Source organism: Scardinius erythrophthalmus, assembly GCF_964197995.2.
Source record: "Scardinius erythrophthalmus genome assembly, chromosome: 11".
Lineage (NCBI taxonomy): Eukaryota > Metazoa > Chordata > Actinopteri > Cypriniformes > Leuciscidae > Scardinius > Scardinius erythrophthalmus.
In genome coordinates, this window is record NC_138231.1 from 44,044,128 (window position 1) to 44,069,210 (window position 25,083).

Below are 25,083 nucleotides of genomic sequence, written 5' to 3' on the forward strand. Positions count from 1 at the left end.
ACACGAGCATTACCTTCAGTGGTTTAACAGAGTCAGGACACACACGAGCATTACCTTCAGTGGTTTAACAGAGTCAGGACACACACGAGCATTACCTTCAGTCACGCTCTGATTACTCCAGACCACTGGAAATCAACTCCTGGTCTTCAAACTGTGCATCTGCATGTTTTATTACATAAAATATACAAAGTTCTGAGAAATGGAGCCGCGACAACAATGCTAAAAATGACATTAGATTCATAATAACAGCCTCTTTTCACAGAACTAGGCTAAAACTGATGGAGCGAGAGAGAGGCGTTCACAGACCCGAAGAGGAGCGTCTGGTTTTCCCGGGAGAAATGGACGATTCTGCTCATCTGGTTATTCACAGAAAACACACATGGGCTTTTCTCACGGGACAGACGTCTCACTTAAGCAGCATCTTGTGAGTATGAATGTGAATTTAAAAGCACAGAATCGGTATCAGTTCTCCATCTGAAGCTCGTCTGCTGGTCACGATCACAGCAGAAACACACACATGAGTTTGTGTCGTATGTGTGTTTAATATCACTCAAACACAGTACATGTTCAGACTTTGTTTAGCTGACTTTTAACATGTTCAGTTTGGGGTCGGTAAGACGTTTCTGAAAGTCTCTTCTGCTCTTCAAGGCTGCATTTATATGATCAAAAATACAGTAAAAATTGTGAAATATTATTCCAATGTAAATCATCTGTGTGAATATACAGTAAAGTGTATTTTATTCCTGTGATCAAAGCTGAATGTTCAGCATCATTACTCCAGTCTTCAGTGTCACATGATCCTTCAGAAATCACTCTAATATGAGGATTTGATGATCAAGAAACATTTATGATTATTATCAGTGTGGAAAACAGTTTTTCTGCTTCAGATTTTTGTGAAACCGTCATAGTTTTATTTTCAGGATTCTTTGATGAATAGAAAGTTCAAAAGAACAGCATTTATTTGAAACAGAATCTTATGTAACATTATAAATATTACTTTTGGTGAATTTAATGCGTCCTTGCTGAAAGACAGTAATGTATATACAGTTGTGTTCAAAATAATAGCAGTCCAACATCACTAACCAGATCAATAACTGTTTTTGGTAGAAATTATATTTCTACATGGCAAATAATTTACTAGTAGGTGTAGTAGAATAATAGGAAAAACAACAGACCCAACAGTAATCACATGTATGCTGCTAATTCTGTATAATTGAATCATTAATTGAAAGGGGTGTGTTCAAAATAATAGCAGTGTGGAGTTCAGTTATTGAGGTTAATCATTCTGTGAAAAAACTAGTGTCAATAAGTGGCCCTTATTTAAGGGCGAAGGCAGTACTGGACTGTACATGGTGGTTATAGTGCATTTCTCTCTGAAGATCTGAATAAAATGGGCCGTTCCAGACATTGTTCAGAAGAACAGCGTGCTTTGATTAAAAAGTTGATTGGAGAGGGGAAAACATATAAAGAAGTGCAGAAAATAATAGGATGCCCAGCTAAAATGATATCAAATGCTTTAAAATAGCAACCAAAACCAGAAAGATGTGGAAGAAAACGAAAAACTACCATTCTAATGGATGGAAGAATAGCCAAAATGGCAAAGACTCAGCCAATGATCAGCTCCAGGGTGATCAAAGAAGATCTAAAGTTACCTGTGAGTACTGCAACAATTAGAAGACGCCTATGTGAAGCCAAGCTATTGGCAGGAAGCCCCCGCAAAGTCCCATTGTTGAAAAACGACATGTGCTAAAGAGGATACAATTTGCCACACTGACTGGCCTAAAGAGAAATGGCGCAATATTTTGTGGACTGATGAAAGCAAGGTTGTTATTTTTGGGTCTAGGGGCCGCAGACAGTTTGTCAGACGACCCCCAAACACTGAATTCAAGCCACACTACACTGTGAAGACTGTGAAGCATGGTGGCACAAGCATCATGATATGGGGATGTTTCTCATACCATGGTGTTGGGCCTATTTATCGTATACCACGGATCATGGATCAGTTTGAGTACATCAAAATACTTAAAGAGGTCATGTTGCCTTATGCCAAAGAGGAAATGCCCTTGAAATGGGTGTTTCAACAAGACAATGACCCCAAACACACCAGTAAGCGAGCAGCATCTTGGTACCAGACCAACAAGATTAACGTTATGGAGTGGCCAGCCCAATCCCCGGACCTTAATCCAATAGAAAACTTGTGGGGTGACATCAAAAATGCTGTTTTTGAGGCAAAACCAAGAAATGCAGATCTGTAGTGCAATCGTCCTGGGCTGGATTACCTGTTAACAGGTGCCAGAAGTTGGCACCGACTCCATGCAACACAGATGCGAAACAGTTCTCAGAAACTGTGGTTATACAACTAAATATTAGTTCAGTGGTTCACAAGAAAGCTAAATCTTCAAGCATTTTTCAGTTTATACAGTAAATATTTGATTTTGTAAAGAAAAATGCTGACACTGCTATTTTTTTGAACAGCCTAATATTCCCTTTTCTTCACTTTCTATAAAGTAATAACAAATTTGATAAATTTTTCTTCATGTTTTGATTTTAGAATAGAATGTGCAGTGTTCCCAATGCATTTGTGTGCATTGAAATAAAAGTTATTATTAAGATTTTGAGCTTTACTCACTTTTTTAATCAGACTGCTATTATTTTGAACACAACTGTATATATATATTTTATCATCTATGATTAGTGCTGTAGTTTCAGATACTAGAGTCTGTGACTGTGATTCTAATATACACACAAAAGGACAAAATCACAGGCTCACATTCGTTTAACACATGATTTGTCTTTATTACAAAAATGAAACGTGACAAAGCAAAAAAAGCTACAAAACAGAAGCTGATCTATCAGAGTTCAGGCTGAAGGCTTCAGGAAAAAGACAGCTCTTCCTAGATGAAAATAAGGCAGGTGATGTAAGTCTGGAGTTTAAAGCCTTGTGTAGTCACATGATCTTCAGTCACAGTGTTGAGACGGCTCACTGGGACACGGACAGAGGAGCACTGGAGGGTCCGGCTGCGCTCGGGGCCGCGGGGGACGACACGCTCGGGGTCTGAGAGACGCTGCTCGCTGTCGGCACCGGCTCCATCTTACTGATGTGTGTGATGAAGCGCAGGCGCAGACGCATCGCCGGCCTCAGCGAACAGATGATCCTCTCCACCTGCGCAGAATTAAAGAGGACCGGTTATACACTTTCTCAAAGTCTTGATGGTGTTTCAGGCTCTACTAGAACAGGTTTTCCTGCTTGAATGTTGATTATTCTCCTCATATTCTCCATTGTTGCGGCTCCTCTCTTCCCAGTCTGTCAGTAACGCTCTGTTCACTTCCTGTCTCTATGAAGCCCCTCCCTCTGAAAAGCACACTGTGCTCTGATTGGTCGGCTGGATCAGTGTGTTGTGATTGGTCGACCGCTTCGAGTGTGTTTGGGAAATGTCCCGCCCCTTACCATAACCGCCAGTTTAACACACTACTAACTCAACCAGGCCCCGCCCCTTTATTCAACCAGGCCCCGCCCCTTTATTCTGCGCATGAATTATTATAATGAGGAATATTGTGACGTGTTCGTTCCTGGAAGAAACTCACGACTACAATGGAGGCGTTTCAGGAGTTCAGGAACACTGACACTGATATAGAGAAGAACTCCCGTTTTCATGATCAAACGGCAACATCACACACTGGAGATGAACATGGGAAAAGAAGAAGAGGAGCTCTATAAGGTGCGTCTCAATCCGCATACCTGTGCTGTTTTGAAGACAGACCTCTGAGTGACCTCTTAAAAACAGGATTGAAATCCACTGATCAAAATGCATCAGATCATTCCAAACCAATGCCAGACGGACTTCTAATCAAGCATCGTTCAACTGAACAACTCTATATCATGTCTAAAACCTGTAAATGTGTCTATGATGCTTAGATCACTGACTAAACTCATTCTTTCCTCACTTTCTTTCCTTCTGCAACTCGTATGAATGTGTGTGTGTGCATGTGTTTGTGTTAGATATTAGTTTTGTGTTAAAATAATCAAAATCGTATTCGTATTTAAAGATTTTAAATATACATATTAAATATGTGTTCTGAGTTTGTCACACCACAGAAAAATGTGTTATTAACAACCAAGCCAAAGTTGAATGATAAAAAAAACACCAAAGTAAATAAACTGTTATCAAAATCTTAAATATCTGAACACAAAAATGGTAAAAAGTGTTTAAGGGTCTAACTCCACAGTTCAGCACTGCACAGCTCAGTCTTTCTAACGTGTTTTCAGCAAAACATCTCTAACATTTATCATGTGTTTAGAAATGAATCTCAGAATTGCCTTTACACAGACTTTAAAGAGAAGAGTTCTTAATGTCTTAAACTGCTGATCTTGTTACCCTGCTAATAAATAGTGTTTTCACTATAGTTTGGATATTAATATCCGCTGCAGAAATATACTTCTATATACAGAGATCTACTTGATGTTCAAGTGAACGCTGGACGAGGCGTTTGCTCGACCGTAACAGAAGTGACTTTCAAAATTCCCTATAAATGAATAATTCCCTTCGAGTTAAATGGACCCGTTTCCCTTACATGCTGGATGACAAAACCTTTTAAACTCGTACACTGAACACTAGAATACAGTGCTTACAGTGCGTGTGGATTTAACACAGTCGTCAGCACTACGATTAAACACCTCCATCCGCAGGCCTCAGAGGGATGATGTGAGCGAGTGAAGCTGAAGTTCAGATGATAAAGCAAACGCACACTGGAGGATGATCTTCATTTGCAGACTGCTGATCCGGAGCTGATATACCTGACCTTTCCAGCGAACACACAGCGGCTTCAGAAAGAGACTCGACCCCCTCACACACACTCATGTGAGACACACACACACACACGACCACAAGCACCGCACAGGGACACGATCTCATGCTAACTCGCCACCATTAACATTTCGTTGAATTAGTGGCTGATCCATTTGAATTTGTACGATCTGCTCTAAGAGAGATATTATTTTCCTGCGTGTATTTAATACCACTGCTTATGCGTAATTAATTTAGTTAATCTTACTGATCATGAAAGATACATTGTTTTTGACAAATATACACTACCGGTCAAAAGTTTTAGATCGGTGAGATTTTTAATGTTTTTAAAAGAAGTCTCTTCTGCTCACCAAGGCTGCGTTTATTTGATTAAAAATACAAACAAAAACAGTAATATTGTGAAATATTATTCCAATTTAAATCAGCTGTTTTCTATGTGAATATACAGTAAAGTGTAATTTATTCCTGTGATCAAAGCTGAATGTTCAGCATCATTACTCCAGTCTTCAGTGTCACATGATCCTTCAGAAATCACTCTAATATGAGGATTTGATGCTCAAGAAACATTTATGATTATTATCAGTGTTGAAAACAGTTTTTTACATTTTTATTTCATGATGCTATGATGAATAGAAAGTTCAGAAGAACAGCATTTATCTGAAATCTACAGCTTTTGTAACATTAAACACTACAGCTCAAAAGTTTGGGGTCAGTAAGAATTTTATTTTTATTTTTGGGGGAAAGAAATAAAATAAATCAATACTTTTATTCATCAAGGATGAGTTAAACTGATCAAAAGTTACAGTAAAGACATTTATAATGTTAGAAAATATTCTATTTTAAATAAATGCTGTTCTTTTGAACTTTCTAGTCATCAAAGAATTTTGAAAAAAATTTGTACATGACTGTTTTCAACACTAATAATAATCATAAATGCTTCTTGATCATCAAATCCTCATATTAGAGTGATTTCTGAAGGATCATGTGACACTGAAGACTGGAGTAATGATGCTGATCATTCAGCTTTGATCACAGGAATAAATTACACTTTACTGTACATTCACATAGACAACAGCGGATTTACATTATAATAATATTTCACAATATTACTGTTTTTGTTTGTATTTTAATCAAATAAACGCAGCCTTGGTGAGCAGAAGAGACTTCTTTTAAAAACATTAAAAATCTTACCGATCTAAAACTTTTGACCGGTAGTGTACAGTCAAACCACTAGTAAAAAAAATATCAAAAACTACACATGGTGTCTGAATAAGTTTTGGTTTGACTGTATATGTGCGTGTAAAACAATATTTTTGTATTGTATGTACTGAAAACAGACACTCAACCTTTATCGTTAACTCAATATATGCTGCTTTTGACAGAGGGATTGGAGGAGGAGAAACGGCTTCTGGAGAAATTGTTATCTGAGAACAGTCTATTTTACATCATTAAAACTGTTCACGTTCGTCAGGTGGGCCTATTATGGGATGTTGAGGAAGACCAATGTGGATGAAGATGAACCGGAAAGTGTACATACTATTATATGATAAAAGGAAGTGGGAGGCCTTATGATCATGTTCATTTGCTTTTCCAGTCAACTTTGAGAGTCTTTGTTCAATGATAAATGAGTATACGGTTTTGCTTAGAGCTTATTTAGTGACATGTGAGAGAAACTACCCTGGATCGCCACTTCAGACAAATACATCTCATTGACTTTCACCACTGAGTGACCTGACTGTATTTTACTGGTGGATTTCCAGCACACTGCTTACGCCCCAGAGACAGGAGGACCTTCCTGCTTCCTCGTTTCCTAATAATCTTATAAACTCATAGGAAACTGCTACATCATACCACAGTCAGCCCAGGGTTTGTGACAGCATCTCACCCGCCAACCTCCCGAAAAATCTAACATTTTAGTCCGATGTTCAAGAAGTGTTTATGGCCTTGATACGAAGAAGAATGTCACTGTGTGTGTGTGTCTTACCTGGTCTTTAACGCTGTCCCCGGTAAACATGTATTTGATGTGGTACAGGAAGTCACAGATGGGGTCCATATAGGACAAGTGTTTAATGTGCTGGTCCACAGCCTGGAGCATCTCGTAAAACGCCACTCCAATCTGAGAGAGGAAGACACACACACTCATACACTCAATACAGGCCACCACTCAATCATTACTCATTACTATCGCTTCTTTATTATTAATACTATTATTAACCATTAGTGGATGTTGGTGTTATGTTGACTCGATCTGATCTGCTCCGATGCAGATGTTGCAAGTGGAGGAATGACAGTCCGTCTATGAAGGCTTGACTCATGATTATTAACAAAGTCTCTTAATTAATCTCTTAATATTGTGTTTTTGCTCCAAACACCACCACAGCAGAGTAACACACTGGTGTTTTGTTATTGAATGCCTCTATAATATGTGAACGATTTGGTTAAGTACATGATTCAATTACTCACTCATAAAGACAGTGACTTGCTTTGTTCATAAGTGAATCAGGCATTTGTGGATCTGAAGGGTTTCTGGGTAATGTGCTGTGGTCAGTGTGTGGATCTGAAGGGTTTCTGGGTAATGTGCTGTGGTCAGTGTGTGGATCTGAAGGGTTTCTGGGTAATGTGCTGTGGTCAGTGTGTGGATCTGAAGGGTTTCTGGGTAATGTGCTGTGGTCAGTGTGTGGATCTGAAGGGTTTCTGGGTAATGTGCTGTGGTCAGTGTGTGGATCTGAAGGGTTTCTGGGTAATGTGCTGTGGTCAGTGTGTGGAGAGATGGACTGCGTCACACAGCCCCACAGGATCACAGAAGGAACTACTCCACTCAGGCGCTCTCTTTAGTGTGTGTGTGTGTGTGTGTGCCGGCCTGTGGCCTAATCAAGTCTCGTCTCTCTTTCCCATGAGGCTCTGCTTTGAAGAGCACAGGTGTGTGTGTGTGGCTCTACCTCCAGCATGCATCTGGTCCTCTCCTGCTGGAAGCGCTGCAGAAACGGCCCCACCAGGTGATACACGTACAGCAGCTGGAACTCAGTCTTCACGATGGGCTTCAGCACCTCCGACAGGAACCTGACACACACACACACACACACACACACACACACACACACACACACACACACACACACACACACACACACACCATAAAATCACTGCAACACAGTGTCCAGCAGCAACAGACAACAACAATCAATCAATAATTACACGTTGGCTTGACAAACTGTATTCAGACTACATGAGACTGTATTAATGGGAACCAAGAAATGTAGAAACTGTAACACCGAATTAAAGTCCCCATGAAATCGGCAATTCCTGTTTGGCAGTGTTTATTACTAAATTATTTATTGGTGCACATCATTATTGTGTTTAATTCATGTGTCTCGTTATCGTGAATCAGAATAAGTTCCTCTTGCAGCATCTCTTCTCTGATGACGAGGGCGGAGCAACCTGTCAATCACACGAGATCCACCAATAGCAGACCACGACCATCCAATCAATCCCCCACAGACACAACCAAGCCCCGCCCACATTTGTTCTTCACTGTAAAAAACTGCTGTAAAAATGGCCAAATTCTGACAGTAACATACTGTTTCACAATGCATGCTGGGTAATATTCTGCACGGTAAGCAACTGCTGTTAATTTACAGCCCGATTTTCAACACTGATCTACTGTAATTATGTATTACGGTTTTGTACTGTAGTACGCAATGCATTGTGGGCTGGTGCCAATAGCACAAAGGCGCTGAACGGGTGTTTCAAAGGAGTCTGAGGTGCTCATGACAGGGAATGTGTGTGGAAAACTCTTTCACACTTGGACCGGTGACTGTGAGCGGGAAGAACTGAAGCTGAACGCGTGGCACCTGAAATTAACATGTTCGTGGCACTTATGACAGGAATAACTGGAAAATAGAAGGAAACTTCTAATGCCTAAAGAGAAAACTTTGAAACTGGAGGCTTTGGTCGGAGTGTTTTCTCACACATCTAAATCACTCGAACGGTGACCGATGAGCTGGAACTGAACAAGCTTATAAGTGAGTGATTATAAATGCATTACACGGAGAGGGTAAAATCCTGTCGATTCACTTTAATACATCATTTATTCCCAAATTTCAGTGTTTATTAAGGCTTTCAGACTGTATTTCTCGGTGGCACTCTGATGGTTTTGGCCGTCTAGTGCTCATAAACAGGAGAAAGCGCAGTTTGCCTGTATGATCTATAACAGAGGTGGAGTTTGTATTCTTTACTGCACTTTTCCTGACATTAATCTGCATGTTGCTTTTACTCTTGCCTGCATTTTTGTCCATTTTGGGTGTTCTTGCTCATAAACAAATGTTCACCTTTTCATTAGCCTGTTACTGCTGTGTTTTTACTGTAGTAATTTCCTGTGTGATTTTAATTTCCAATCTAATTTGAGCTGTTTACACAAAATGACCCAAATTGTTTTCAACCCACCATTTTCACGAGTGTGTTGTAAACAGAAATAATCACAGAAATGGACTGCATGCACTTTTCACAGCAACAGTCCTTTCACAGTATTAATATCAGAGAATTACAGTACATTGCTCGTGTCTCTGCTGCCAGTATTTTAACATTAATTTACAGACTTTGTTTTGTAGAGTTGTTCCAGAAGCCGTTTCACTCGGAGATTCATCACAATAGTGAAGAAAAGACGAGTGTGCTGCGATTGGGATGAGCTGTGTTCAGAGCTGTAGTAAAACACTGACACCGCTGTATGAAGCGCAAGTTAGTCTTTTCTCTCCTATTGTGTCGCGTATATCCGAGTGAACCGCTTCAGGAACAAGAACACGTGGGCGGGGCTTGATTGTGTCTGTGGGGAATTGATTGGATGGTTGTGGTCTGCTATTGGTGGATCTCGTGTGATTGACAGGTTGCTCCGCCCTCATCATCAGAGAAGAGATGCTCCAGGAGGAACTTATTCTGATTCAAGATAACGAGACGCATGAATTAAACACATTAATGATGTCCACTTATAAATAATTTCACTGTGTGGGCGGAGGGGAGTGTGTGCTAGCGTTCCCCCGTCGCTGCAGACGAGTGTGTGAGACGCTGTTAAGCGTGTGTGTGCTATCACTGCTCCTCCAGGAGCCGCCTGTCACTGAGTTATCTGTGTGTGTTCATGGACCCGATCCCAGACGTCACACACTGTCAGCAGACACAGTCACACACAGACGCTTTCACACTTCAAAACAAACAGAGCATGTGACCGCAGCACGAGGACCGACACGCACAGACGACAGAACACACACACTACCGTTCAGTACGACTGTTTCTTTTATAGAGAAATTAATACTTTTATTTAGCGAGAACGCATTACTTTGATCAAAAGTGACATCTATAATGTATAATTCTGTTTCAAATAAATGCTGTTCTTTTAAACTGTCTATTCATCAAAGAATCATGAAAAATAAAATGTATCACAATTTCCAGAAAAATATGAAGCAGAATAACTGTTTTCAACACTGATGATAATCATAAATGTGTCTTGATCATCAAATCATCATATTAGAGTGATTTCTGGAGGATCATGTGACACTGAAGACTGGAGTAATGATGCTGAACATTCAGCTTTGATCACAGGAATAAATTACACTTTACTGTATATTCACATAGAAAACAGTTAAATTAAATTGTAATAATATTTCACAGTTTTTAATCAATATAAATCAATATACTTTTGATCAAATAAATTCAGCCAGGGTGAGCAGAAGACACTTCTGTCAAAAACATCAAACAATAGTGTACACTACATGAACTACCTTTAAAGTCAACAGAAAATCAAAATTGACCGTATTTTACTGTATAATGCACTGCTCCGAATGCCCGCGATTCATCAGTACGTTATTGCAAAGATTAAAAAAAAAATTGTCTTCATAATCTTTCATCAAAACCTCTGTCTCTGAAATAACTTTTCACAATGTTATGAAATCCATTTTTTCAAACCATCCTGTCCGGCTTCATGCTGGTACAAAACGGATTATCATTTGAAAAGACAGCAGATCACTGAAGTAAAATGGGTTGTGAAGAAGATCTGAGCGCACTGATGCGTCTCTCTGTGTGTGTGTGTGTGTGTGTGTGTGTGTGTGTGTGTGTGTGTGTGTGTGTGTGTGTGTGTGTGTGGATGAGGAGCGTGTGGAGGCAGGAGAACTGAAGCACGGCAGCACTCATCCTCACACATCACACACACACACTAGAACTGCATTTCAGAACTACTCAACTCACACACTCACTTCACTACAACACTCATGATTTATCAGTATCTGCAGTCAAATTTAACTTAAGACATTTTTAAGGCACAAATAAAATACATTCTGTATGACAATCTCAAAATAAATCATGTATTTTGCAGAACACATTCAACAAGGACTTAAGGGTTTGACTGCTATTTTATTCAATATGTACTGTAATTGGTTTATGTACCAACATATCAATACATATGAATAAGATATTTGAATTTTCTGATTATAAAATAATGCATTTAAAGAAAGACAGATTATAGATTATTGTGCCAATAATAGTAAAATCTATTTATTAAATATGTTAAATAGTGTTGTGTCATAACAACTCTGAGTATTTGGTAATGAGTATGACACTGCTGATGTGCTTGGTCTTGGAGGAACAGATCTGCTACGCTACAGCCAACACACACACACATGACACACTCTTGTGAGCGTATAACACACACTGCTGCTGCGCAACAGCACACATGAATCACCTGCAGCAGATCTATACAGGTGGAGCTGGGGAAGGGGAAGGGTTTCTGAAAGCTGCACTGCTAAGGCGAATGCTGACCAAGTATTAGGTTGAGCAGCAAGCTCATTGGCTGCTGACACAGAGGAGCCAATCAGCTGCGCCCTATAGAGAATGATGCGAGTTAACGACCCATCAGCCTGCGTCATCTAGAGTTTCATGACAGAACTCTGTATTTCTCAGTTTTTAGGTGTGATTACATTTTTATTTGCCCTTTATTTAACCGGATAAAACTTTTAGAATCTATTTTACAGAAGTAAAACCAGGCCAAGATGAGCAGCACAACATTATATATATTTTTTTAAATATATCATCAAAACAATTAAAAACATACAAATACTGTCTTCCTTTAACAGCTCACTAAGCAAAGATCGACAAAAAGTAATTGTCTGCAGTTTCAGCTAATTTCACTGGCAATCACTGGGTGTCACATGCAGAAAAGCTTGTGGTAGCTTTATGTAGAATGCTAAATCCCGCTGCTATATGCAAGGTAAGATTACATTAAATTGTATATGTAAATTGTATGTATTCTATAGCTAATATTTAAAATCTCAAGTTGCGTCAGTAGCAGAGGAGAAAGACCGCGAAATTTAAAAATACGACTGTTATTGTGTCACGAAATGTAGTTTTAAGGGTTTCTCAGTCAAGAATGTAGTTGTTTGAAGCTCAAATATGTTGTTTATTTATAATAAAAAAACACTAACAAAAAGAAATGTTTAATTTCACAATCTATAGCTTCGGTTAAATACTAGTATACTAGTATGAAACATAAGTTAAAATACATTAATGACTCGTTATATTCATTGATTCATTGAAGCCTATATGTTCTATGACCTTAAGTTTGATCAAACTGAGTAATGGTCAGAAATTTAATGTCTGTGCCTAATCCTTTTTAGGATCTAAAATTTTTTTGTGCAAAATCCAGTGGTAAATGTCTCTCTGCATTATAGGCAGGATTGGTGTTGGTGCTGGTTACTCTGAGACGGCTCTGATGTCTTACTTGGGGATGAGGGAGAGCTGGCCGATGCTGGAGTGATGCCAGACGGCGTGTGCGAGCGCCAGAATGTAACTGCAGTGCATCTCTGAGTACGACTGGTGGCACGCGGTGAAGTCCAGCAGCTGGAAGGGGTACCCGACCCACTCCGACTCCGAACTCAGAACCGGACTGCTGATCACACTCACGATGCGGTCGTGGAGGACGATCCAGTACGGCTCCTGAGCAAGAGACAGAACATTACATTAACTTGAACAGAGATATTGAGTCTTAGAAATATGCTTCACGGCAAGGAGGAGGAGATGTGGACCTGAATGTAGCTTCTAAGTTTATTTTATTTAATAAAATAACCAAGAGAACCAAACCAAGGGCAATAAATACACAGAACAATTATGGTCCCAAACGCTGCACCTAACCCAAGGGGCCCGATGGCGAGTCTACATCATCATTCAGCAGGAGTTACTGTTACTAGCTGCTGTATGAGAGAAAGAGTGACGGAGAGAGGAACATAAACAAGGACCGTGTGCGTACAGGCAGAGCCGTGATGACCAGTCCAATCGCGTTCATCCAGGCCGTGACGTTCTCACGGGGAACCAGCGGCTGGCTGCAAAACACACATATATCACACATCAAACCCACACTTCAACACACAGCACTGTATGAACGAACATGCGTCTCGTGTGTCATGACCTCTGACCTCTTGAGCACCACATTGAGCAGGGCGTTGCCTACGTCTTTGCCGGGCACAGCCAGAGCCATGAGCTCCACACAGGTGACGTGCAGCGCGTGCGCCGCCGGGTTGGGGAACTCGTTGAAGCGCCAGTCGCAGTTGGGGAACGGCCCCGGGGACTTCCCTGCCATGGGTGCCCTCGGTTAAGGAGACTCACTGAGACCATACACACCTCTGCTAGACTAACTCAGACACTACACACTCGCTCGAGTGGGATTCTCTCCTGTCTAGACGTATTTCTTATTGAGACAGGAAGTTGGTGTGGGATGGATATCTCTGACCTTTTTATATAAATGGCCAGTAGCCGTTAGTTTGCATCACAGCCGTGGCTAGTCAGAGGCAGCATGTGCATCAGCTTAAAGCCAACATTTAAGAGTTTCCAAAGTTAAAGCATAGAACATTTGTGACCCGTGCTGGTTAAATGAGTGGGAATACACACAGGATCATTTTGAGCTACAGGCAAAACAAGTGAAATTTCATGATTTTGGTTGATTTTAAGGTTTTGAGTTCATCAAGCCCTCGTCTAGCACTCCCAATGCTCCAAATAGCGATTAAACATCTAAAAGTATCTTTATTTGTATGTTTTCTGAGAGTACCACCTTTCCTTGGTCCATGAAAAACGATCTTACTGGCGCCGACTGACAGATCCGATGCGTGCGCATATAGACGATCCCGATATACACGCATACACAGAATTACAGTATTTCAAAAGATCTGTCTTGGCGAGTATTCACGCAAAAAATCTTAACGTTATTAAAGCATGTTCTATTAGATCTGTGCGTTACAGTAGGTCCGAATATATAGGCTGTCTGTTTCATTAATGTTAATCAAACAATTGTGGTATCATGGGAAAAAAAGTTTAATATATATTTTTGCTATAGATATTTGGTTTTGAGTTGGTGACTGCCAAATGTGGTTATCAGAAATTGGTTTGCTTGGTGATTTTGTTTTGTCCGAATCAAACAAATTATACATGATTTTGCTAGAGATAAACTTTCTCATTGTGACTCATTTTGCCTGAACGGGTCACATTTATTTAGGCGGAAAACCAAAGAGAGACATTAAGCTGCTTTTTTGTAACAGATTTATAAGTGATGCTCAAACATGTTATATAAGCGACTCTGAAGCAGACACCAAAAACACCATATCATGACCTGCTTTTTATAAATTACTATACATATACATAATTAAATTACTCTATATATTAATATTAATATGAGATAATCACACTATTCCGAATCATGCTCTCACAACCATACATTGTTAAGATATATAATACACATGAGTTACGTGGCTTCATATACTCGCGAACGCTGATTTTTACTCTGATTCAGTGGCTGACGAGTGTAAATGTTGGACCCTGACTGAGATGCTAATCTCCAAACACAGCAGTCGGAAGCAATCCGTGCATAACAAATAAATGCAGGAATTTGAAAACACAGGATTTTGTGCTTTGTTTAGTAATCACTTTTGGCTGTTCTGCGATCCTCATGCAGTCACCACTCCCTAACTATTTTTATTTTTCACAGAATGACCCAATTCACATGGGTCATACATCTCAGATTGGAGATACGGGGAAAAAATTCCATCCCTGTCTCTCTTAAATGCATTATTGTGATGTTGCTGACTGTGATGCGCTCAGGAAAGGATATTGTCCACCAGCCGCCCGATGAGTTTGCAGTAGTAGGTGTCGTCGGGGATCCAGATGTTGTCCTCCCGGGGGTTCATCCCACACTTCAGGTAGGTCTCGCTGAGACACCAGCCGGGGGTGCGGTTGTCCTTGAGCGAGCTCATGATGGCGTGGACCAGCTTCCTCTTCAGGTTGGTGCGATCTCGTAGGTGTCTCTCGTAATAATGCAGCGTGTTGTACAGGTACGTCACCGGACGATCTGCATGTCAAAGGTTTTATGGTAAAAGAGTAAAAGCAAAAAAAAGTAATAATTAATTAATCAAATTAATAAATCACAATTCAAAAACTGTGTTCTTCAGTAAGAACAATAATACATAAGAAATATGATTGCAGTTTACATCTTGATTATGTGTTATTTACAATTTTAATTTAAAGTTTGATATCTTAAAATCCCCCTGTGGTAAATATTAAGTTTTTAATGTTGTTTATGTGTCTATGTGATGTTTTTAATACGCTTTAATACAAACCATGTGTAAATTCGACAGCATTGCTGAGTATTTCCTCCTTAAAACTGCAGTGAACCAAAGACAGTCTCAAACACACGCTTTGAAATCGCTGGTGTTTCTGACGTCACAAACTACCTTGTAACCAATCAGATCAACGTGTGATCGTCAACCAGTGGATCTCTGAGCTGAGGGAGTGAGTGGAGGCAGGGCTCATTTGCATATTCATAGAACCACGCATACTAAATGAGGCAAGGGTGTCGAGTTACATTCAAGATATTTTAAGGCATGGAGATTATTTTTTAAAGGAAAAAACATTTAAATGTGTCATTTTGGTGATCAAAGATGAGTTTTAAGGGATAAAATTATTGACTACAGGGGGACTGTTGTTTCAGGCTCTACTAGATCTACTACTATCCGTCCTTCGGATGAGACGTCAAACCGAGGTCCTGACTCTCTGTGGTCATTAAAAATCCCAGGATGTCTTTCGAAAGAGTAGGGGTTTAACCCCGGCATCCTGGCCAAATTTGCCCAGTGGCCTCTGTCCATCATGGCCTCCTAATCATCCCCATATACTGAGTGGCTTCATCACTGTCTCCTCTCCACCAGTAAGCTGGTGTGTGGTGGGCGTTCTGGCGCAATATGGCTGCCGTCGCATCATCCAGGTGGATGCTGCACATTGGTGGTGGTTGAGGAGATTCCCCCCTTCTATGTAAAGCGCTTTGAGTGTCGAGAAAAGCGCTATATAAATGTAATGAATTATTATTATTATAGAACTCCATTGTTGCGGCTCCTCTCTTCCCAGTCTGTCAGTAACGCTCTGTTTACTTCCTGTCTCAATGAAGCCCCTCCTTCTGAAAAGCACACTGTGCTCTGATTGGTCGCTGGAGCAGTGTGTTGTGATTGGTCGAGCGCTTTGAGTGTGTTTGGGAAATGTCCCGCCCCTAATTACCATAACCGCCAGTTTAACACACTACTAACTAACTCAACCAGGCCCGCCCCTTTATTCTGCGCATGAATTATTATAATGAGGAATATTGTGACGTGTTCGTTCCCGGAAGAAACTCAAGACTACAGTGGAGGCGTTTCAGGAGTTCAGAAACACTGACACTGATATAGAGAAGAACTCCCGTTTTCATGCTCAAACGGCAACATCACACACTATAGAAAGATGGAAAAAAGCAGAATAGCTGCTCCTAAATAATAATTTAAACTCTTTTAATTCCCTGCGTGAGATCCACGAGCCTTCCTGCCTCTCACCGTGAAACTTGTAGAGGCCGCCCAGGTGGTCGAGCAGCGTCTCCAGGGACTTGGACACGGGCAGCAGCTCCAGAAAGCGATGGATGACGATGTCGAACACGGGGAGGAAGCGCAGGCACACGTTCCCGAAGTAGATGGGCAGGTACTGGGACTGCAGCTGAATGGGAGGGTTGACCTGCTCCGCCAGGCCTTCGAAGTACAGCTTCTCGGGATACTTCTGCAGGGAGCACAGCGGAGGAGCTCATCACCAGCACAACCATCAGAACGCCTCCCAACCCAGACTCAGAGACCGCTGTAATCCAGGCGCTCAATGGGCCGGCTTTTGGCTAAACGGTTTGACTGCACTAACACTACTGGATGAGAACCAAACTTGAACTGAATTATGCTGGATGATCACATCAATAGGCGCGTTTCCATTACAGATTTGCGCAAAACTTTTGCGATTTTTTTCTAAATGTCGACAAAAAACTATTGCGAAATGATGGCGTTTCCATTAACTGATGTTATGCGACTAAAACTTAATTTTTCCTCTCACGATCAGTAAAAACATTCCAAAAACCATGTTAAAGGACGCTGGTGGGTTTATGTACTATATCCCAGCCACTGCACTGGCCATTATTATTAATGGAAGGAGATGTGTGTGTGTTATACAAGCATTAATGGTGAGAAACGACCCTTATTATACTCGTGAGCGGCTCATATGAGGAGTTTCTGGGTGTTTCTCCCTCAGTTCTGCTGCGAGGTCTTGATTGTGGCATTTATTTGAGGTTTAGAATCCATTATTCCTGTCATTATTCTGTCTATTATGAGTTTAATAAAGAGCTCTGTCTCGTATTCTGTCCAAACACACCGCGTCATCTACGTCAGGTGACTGTAAATGCGCAAAAAACATTTCCATTGCAGTTTTGCTAAATATTTATTTTTCGAATTGCCTGAAAAACCCCTCATGCGAGCGGAAAAACTTGTTTGCGATAAATGGGAGTTTTTGCGAAATTGACGTGTTTCCATTGGGCGTATTTTCAATTCGCAATTTCAATTTGCGCAATTTGAAGGGCAATGGAAACGCGGCTACTGTTTCCTGCAGAGCTTCTTTACAGCGGAGTCGACTGTGTTTCATAATTGATGAACTTTGCCACATCACAGTTACTGAACTAAATTGAATCAACAGTAAACCGACTCAAAGTGAATAACACTATTGTCTTATGTAGAACTCCTTATGGATGCATTGAACTCATAATTGATGAAATTTACACAGTTACACTGAACTGAATGACACTATTGTCTTTTTAGAGCTGCTTTATCTCATATTTGATGATGCATCATTGATTCCTGATTATTACTGTGCAACTTAATTGAAAACAATCTGTATTGTATAAAACGCTTTAGAAATTAAGGTGTCTAGACATTAGCTGGACCAATCATAAAAAACATTGACTTCAGTTGAGCATTTATGGTAGCATTTCATAGGTTATTATGGCTTACATGTGTATTAAAAGTATTAGTTCACCAAGAAATGAAAATTCTGTCATCATTTACACACGTCTTCTCAAACCCTAAGACTTTCGTTCACCTTTGGAACACAGATGAAGATATTTTTAATGAAACCCGAGAGATTTTTGTCCCTCCATTGAAACTGCATTCTACAACACGCTTCAAAACGTTCAGACATTGTAAATGTAATCGATATGAATACAGAGGTTTAATCAATGAGGTTTAATCAATTGTGACGTGACATGACCCATTTGAGCTACTATGTTTACCATATTTGATGTGCTCTACATGTATTGATGGGTGTTTATATATGAATAAAAGCCTAAATTAAACCTGTTCATCATATAAAGCGATTGTGTTTCTTCTGAAGACTTGGATTAAACTTTTACACTGTCTTTATGATTGTTTTGAAGCATCAGAGATTTGGATGTGTGGACATTGGAGGGATAGAAATGATAAAATATCATAATTTGTGTTTTTAAGATGAATGAAAGTCAGATGTTTGAACGACATAAGGGTAAATAAAGACAATGATCATTTTCTGGAGAACTATCACTTTAAGACTTTAGAGCTATTGTTCTTGGTCCTCGAGATAACTATATTATCTTCCACTTTATTATAAACGTGTGCATCTGCCATTTTAAATGCTGGAGCTCTTTAAAGCAGGATGGATTCTGATTGGTTGTCAATGTTTTTTATTGTTCATCTGCTGGAAAAATCGTTCTGAAAGTGATTCCAACTATATTATTTCTCTGTGTCTTTATTGTTATAGTTGTGCTGTGGACCCTGCTATTCTTTTATATTTATAATGGATTTTAGAACTATATCTCTATTGTTAGTTATATTTATCATTCTTGTGTTGTATATTTCAGTCTTTACCCAGTAGATAACAGCTTTATCATGTTAGAAAACAGCAGCCGGGGACGTTACCAAGAATCTCAAGAGTATTATAAACTCAGAGTGGTCACATGTTGGCTTTAGTCTTATGCTGGGGTTCAGCTCGGGTCAAACTGTGTGCTGCTGAATTATGTTTTGTTTGCCGTTCAGCACGGATACACACAAGACGAAATGTCACGGCAATCTGAGGTCAATCTCTACTTAAAATGCCACAGAGAAATACAGATGGGGGATAATAACTGTGTTTATGACATTTCAGACACTCATCAGACTTGATATTTCGCTGAATATCCTGAACTAAGATGGTTTTCTGTTTCATCTCTAAAGGTCAACAATAGAATTATACAGAAATCCATATGTAACGTCCATCTCTGGGGTAGCTGTGCGTTCGCTGTGCGTTTCTTTATTTAACTTGGCAGGTCACATTAAAACAGATGTTTATGTACACAGATTGAATAAGCAAGCGGTCGTTTGAGCATGAAGGACATTAAAGACAGTAACTCAACCACAGTACAGTCAGATTAATAAAAACTGAATGTAAATGATTGAAAAATTCACCTGTTGCCAGAAATGAGGAATGAGGAAGTAAATTCCCTGGATTAGAGAACGTTTGTGAGGCTAATGCCATCAAATCTTTGAAAGATATACGGAGTTAGCGACGCTTAGCAAATAAATGTGCTAAACACAACTGTATATTCCCTTTTGTTTTGTTATGTCTGCTAAATAATCAGTGATTAGCACTGGATGGATGAATAATCTGAGCACAGGCTCTTCACACGTTTTTCCAATAATTTGCCAGCTTTTATGGACGCTGCTGATGCCATTATCCAGTCTGTGTTATCTAACGCTGAAACAAACACTAGCCACTAGGCCTGCGAGATACTGACAAAACATATATCTTGATATTTTATGGGATTCTGTTGATAACGATAATTAGACAATTTAGCAGTTTTTGTGCATTTCTTGACAGTTTTCTGTGTGTTGTCAGTGTGTAGCAGGTTGTGTGTTTTGGTGAGTATTGTTGATGTGTAGCAGGCTGTGTTCGACATGTTTTGTTAACATGTAAAAGGTTGTTTTTGGTGTGTGTTAAGTCGCAGGTTGTGTGTTTGTTATGTGAACTTGTAGCAGGTTATGTGTTCTGTGTGTTAGCATGTAACAGGTTGTTTTCATTGTGTTTTTAGCATGTAACAGGTTGTTTTTGTTGTATATTGTTAGCGTGTAGCAGGTTGTTTTCGGTGTGTTGTTAACATGTAGCAGGTTGTGTTTACAGTGCATGTTGTTAGCGTGTAGCAGGGTGTGTGTTGCGGTACCTTGTGGTAGGTCATGTGTTTGGTGTGTGTTGTTAGCGTGTAGCAGGGTGTGTGTTGCGGTACCTTGTGGTAGGTCATGTGTTTGGTGTGTGTTGTTAGCGTGTAGCAGGGTGTGTGTTGCGGTACCTTGTGGTAGGTCATGTGTTTGGTGCGTGTTGTTAGCGTGTAGCAGGGTGTGTGTTGCGGTATCTTGTGGTAGGTCATGTGTTTGGTGCGTGTTGTTAGCGTGTAGCAGGTTGTGTGTTGCGGTACCTTGTGGTAGGTCATGTGTTTAGTGCGTGTTGTTAGCGTGTAGCAGGTTGTGTGTTGCGGTACCTTGTGGTAGGTCATGTGTTTGGTGTGTGTTGTTAGCGTGTAGCAGGTTGTGTGTTGCGGTACCTTGTGGTAGGTCATGTGTTTGGTGCGTGTTGTTAGCGTGTAGCAGGGTGTGTGTTGCGGTACCTTGTGGTAGGTCATGTGTTTGGTGCGTGTTGTTAGCGTGTAGCAGGTTGTGTGTTGTGGTACCTTGTGGTAGGTCATGTGTTTGGTGCGTGTTGTTAGCGTGTAGCAGGGTGTGTGTTGCGGTACCTTGTGGTAGGTCATGTGTTTGGTGCGTGTTGTTAGCGTGTAGCAGGGTGTGTGTTGCGGTACCTTGTGGTAGGTCATGTGTTTGGTGCGTGTTGTTAGCGTGTAGCAGGTTGTGTGTTGCGGTACCTTGTGGTAGGTCATGTGTTTGGTGCGTGTTGTTAGCGTGTAGCAGGGTGTGTGTTGCGGTACCTTGTGGTAGGTCATGTGTTTGGTGTGTGTTGTTAGCGTGTAGCAGGGTGTGTGTTGCGGTACCTTGTGGTAGGTCATGTGTTTGGTGTGTTGTTAGCGTGTAGCAGGGTGTGTGTTGCGGTACCTTGTGGTAGGTCATGTGTTTGGTGCGTGTTGTTAGCGTGTAGCAGGGTGTGTGTTGCGGTACCTTGTGGTAGCTCATGTGTTTGGTGTGTGTTGTTAGCGTGTAGCAGGGTGTGTGTTGCGGTACCTTGTGGTAGGTCATGTGTTTGGTGTGTGTTGTTAGCGTGTAGCAGGGTGTGTGTTGCGGTACCTTGTGGTAGGTCATGTGTTTGGTGTGTGTTGTTAGCGTGTAGCAGGTTGTGTTTTGCGGTACCTTGTGGTAGGTCATGTGTTTGGTGTGTGTTGTTAGCGTGTAGCAGGGTGTGTGTTGCGGTACCTTGTGGTAGGTCATGTGTTTGGTGTGTGTTGTTAGCGTGTAGCAGGTTGTGTGTTGCGGTACCTTGTGGTAGGTCATGTGTTTACAGTGCGTGTTGTTAGCGTGTAGCAGGGTGTGTGTTGCGGTACCTTGTGGTAGGTCATGTGTTTGGTGCGTGTTGTTAGCGTGTAGCAGGGTGTGTGTTGCGGTACCTTGTGGTAGCTCATGTGTTTGGTGCGTGTTGTTAGCGTGTAGCAGGGTGTGTGTTGCGGTACCTTGTGGTAGGTCATGTGTTTGGTGCGTGTTGTTAGCGTGTAGCAGGGTGTGTGTTGCGGTACCTCGTGGTAGCTCATGTGTTTGGTGCGTGTTGTTAGCGTGAAGCAGGGTGTGTGTTGCGGTACCTTGTGGTAGGTCATGTGTTTGGTGTGTGTTGTTAGCGTGTAGCAGGGTGTGTGTTGCGGTACCTTGTGGTAGGTCATGTGTTTGGTGTGTGTTGTTAGCGTGTAGCAGGGTGTGTGTTGCGGTACCTTGTGGTAGGTCATGTGTTTGGTGTGTTGTTAGCGTGTAGCAGGGTGTGTGTTGCGGTACCTTGTGGTAGGTCATGTGTTTGGTGCGTGTTGTTAGCGTGTAGCAGGGTGTGTGTTGCGGTACCTTGTGGTAGCTCATGTGTTTGGTGTGTGTTGTTAGCGTGTAGCAGGGTGTGTGTTGCGGTACCTTGTGGTAGGTCATGTGTTTGGTGTGTGTTGTTAGCGTGTAGCAGGGTGTGTGTTGCGGTACCTTGTGGTAGGTCATGTGTTTGGTGTGTGTTGTTAGCGTGTAGCAGGTTGTGTTTTGCGGTACCTTGTGGTAGGTCATGTGTTTGGTGTGTGTTGTTAGCGTGTAGCAGGGTGTGTGTTGCGGTACCTTGTGGTAGGTCATGTGTTTGGTGCGTGTTGTTAGCGTGTAGCAGGGTGTGTGTTGCGGTATCTTGTGGTAGGTCATGTGTTTGGTGTGTGTTGTTAGCGTGTAGCAGGTTGTGTGTTGCGGTACCTTGTGGTAGGTCATGTGTTTGGTGTGTGTTGTTAGCGTGTAGCAGGGTGTGTGTTGCGGTACCTTGTGGTAGGTCATGTGTTTGGTGTGTGTTGTTAGCGTGTAGCAGGTTGTGTTTTGCGGTACCTTGTGGTAGGTCATGTGTTTGGTGTGCCAGTCGCTCTGCAGCCAGTGTTCTGGAGCGTTCTCCTTCACAAAGTCACTCACGCGGTTGCGGAAGTCGTTGGGTTTGAGGAGGAGCAGCTGGATGATGAAGTAGCAGACCTGAGCCTCGTTCCCCTCGTGACTCCTCATCGCCTGCATGAACACACACACACACACAGCGTTCAGTGCCACGGCGAGTGCGTAGAAATGTTTGTCTAGTGTAGCATGTTGAGACAGTAGAGCTCTCAGGAAATGCTTTCCAGTGTGTGTGTATTATGTTAAAACGGTTCGTTCCAGTCCTTGATTCTGATTGGTCAATAGCTGTGTTTAATTCACGATAAAGCATGGCTGTGACCGCTTCACCCAACGGTTCTACACAACAGAATCTTAGCAACGTAAACATAGGCTATATTCTCATTGATATTGTTAATTGAAGCTTATAGAGTAGAGTATTGTGAGAGATTGAGTAAGTGAGTGTACATGCATTTACAGTAGATATAGCATCTTCCTTCAGCTCAGACCTATATTATAATTAGTCCTAAATAAAAATAAATGTCCACAGCAATATCTTGTCCTTTAAACAGTTAAGGGGTTTTCCGTGTCCGACACGCTAGTCATCTGTCAGTTGCGTCTTACTTCTCTGTGTTCACAAGTTTGAGTCCTTTCAATATAAAAGTCTTCTCTACTGACAGACTCGCTCATAAAGACAGTCTCTGCCGCCATCTAATGGTGAAATAATGTGTGTAACTTCTGCTGCGGTTCACGGTCAGGGACTATTTTTTCCAGCGGAAGGAAGGCTTTCAGTGATTTTATTTCATGAAAGTTGCATTGATACATTTTTTTTGGCTATAACATATGTATTGTGTGGTAACCGCTTTATAAAAGCAATAAGGTACTCGAGGATAGCGCTGTTTCGCAGATAATAATGTCCTCCGCTTCGCATCAAAAACATTCTTCCGCCACGACTTATTCACGATACAGCATTAGCCTCTCGTACCTTATTGCTTACGTAAAACACGTGTGCTTTTCTCCTCAGTAGAGGAGCAGGGTGTGTGTGCAGCCTCCAGGCGCCGCAGGTCTCCGTGAACCGCAGGGAGGGTCGGTGTCAGCGGAGGCACCGCTCGATCAGGACTGATAAATGGACCGTGTTCAGTGCAGCGGGAAGCTCATTGATCAGCGGATGAGAAGATCCCCGGGCTGTTTCTGTTCGCTTCTCACACACAGATGATGTTTCACATGTAGCTCTTCTCCCATGTTGCAGTAACAGGCCAATAAATCCACGAGTTGAACATTAAATACAACAACGGCTATGTTTACATGCACAACTTTTATTTCAGTTGGACTGAATTCATTCCGATTGATGAATCTGAACGTAGTTTACATGAACGCTAAATAAAGTGATCGGGTAGATGTGCGCGTGTATGTCACAAGCTTCAAATCGGAATTGATTTTTTGACATGTGCACACTGCACGAATACACACAGTTTCCCGCTGTTAGCGCATTATAACTATTCTCCTACATTGGTCCTTTATTGGTTTTAAACAGACTTAATATCCGTTTCTGGTCATAATTTGGAGACATGAGCATGTGAACCGTTGTGCCGCTGCTTATATTGATCACGCAGTAAAAATGGCCAAAACCAGTCGTGTGTGGATGAGAGTCTGAAACCAGTCGTGTGTGGATGAGAGTCTGAAACCAGTCGTGTGTGGATGAGAGTCTGAAACCAGTCGTCTGTAGATGAGAGTCTGAAACCAGTCGTCTGTAGATGAGAGTCTGAAACCAGTCGTGTGTGGAGAGTCTGAAACCAGTCGTGTGTGGATGAGAGTCTGAAACCAGTCGTGTGTGGATGAGAGTCTGAAACCAGTCGTGTGTGGAGAGTCTGAAACCAGTCGTGTGTGGAGAGTCTGAAACCAGTCGTGTGTGGATGAGAGTCTGAAACCAGTCGTGTGTGGATGAGAGTCTGAAACCAGTCGTGTGTGGAGAGTCTGAAACCAGTCGTGTGTGGAGAGTCTGAAACCAGTCGTCTGTGGATGAGAGTCTGAAACCAGTCGTGTGTGGATGAGAGTCTGAAACCAGTCGTCTGTAGATGAGAGTCTGAAACCAGTCGTCTGTAGATGAGAGTCTGAAACCAGTCGTGTGTGGATGAGAGTCTGAAACCAGTCGTGTGTGGATGAGAGTCTGAAACCAGTCGTGTGTAGATGAGAGTCTGAAACCAGTCGTGTGTGGATGAGAGTCTGAAACCAGTCGTGTGTGGAGAGTCTGAAACCAGTCGTGTGTGGAGAGTCTGAAACCAGTCGTCTGTGGATGAGAGTCTGAAACCAGTCGTGTGTGGATGAGAGTCTGAAACCAGTCGTGT

General features: G+C 41.5%; 1 protein-coding gene across 2 annotated transcripts in view; it reads right to left on the reverse strand.

Moving 5' to 3' along the window:
• Nucleotides 1-2,773: 2,773 nt before the first annotated feature.
• med23 (mediator complex subunit 23) overlaps nt 2,774-25,083 on the reverse strand; it is a 65,173-nt gene continuing 42,863 nt past the window's right edge. For both annotated transcript variants that reach the window (XM_081378810.1, XM_081378809.1), the window contains 9 exons: nt 22,709-22,879; nt 16,682-16,898; nt 14,941-15,177; nt 13,256-13,421; nt 13,090-13,162; nt 12,565-12,779; nt 7,745-7,865; nt 6,790-6,921; nt 2,774-3,163 (listed from right to left, as the gene is read on the reverse strand). In XM_081378810.1, the coding sequence (XP_081234936.1) occupies nt 2,981-3,163; nt 6,790-6,921; nt 7,745-7,865; nt 12,565-12,779; nt 13,090-13,162; nt 13,256-13,421; nt 14,941-15,177; nt 16,682-16,898; nt 22,709-22,879 (1,515 nt within the window). In that variant the 3' untranslated portion in view covers nt 2,774-2,980. The remainder of the gene's footprint in view (nt 3,164-6,789; nt 6,922-7,744; nt 7,866-12,564; nt 12,780-13,089; nt 13,163-13,255; nt 13,422-14,940; nt 15,178-16,681; nt 16,899-22,708; nt 22,880-25,083) is intronic.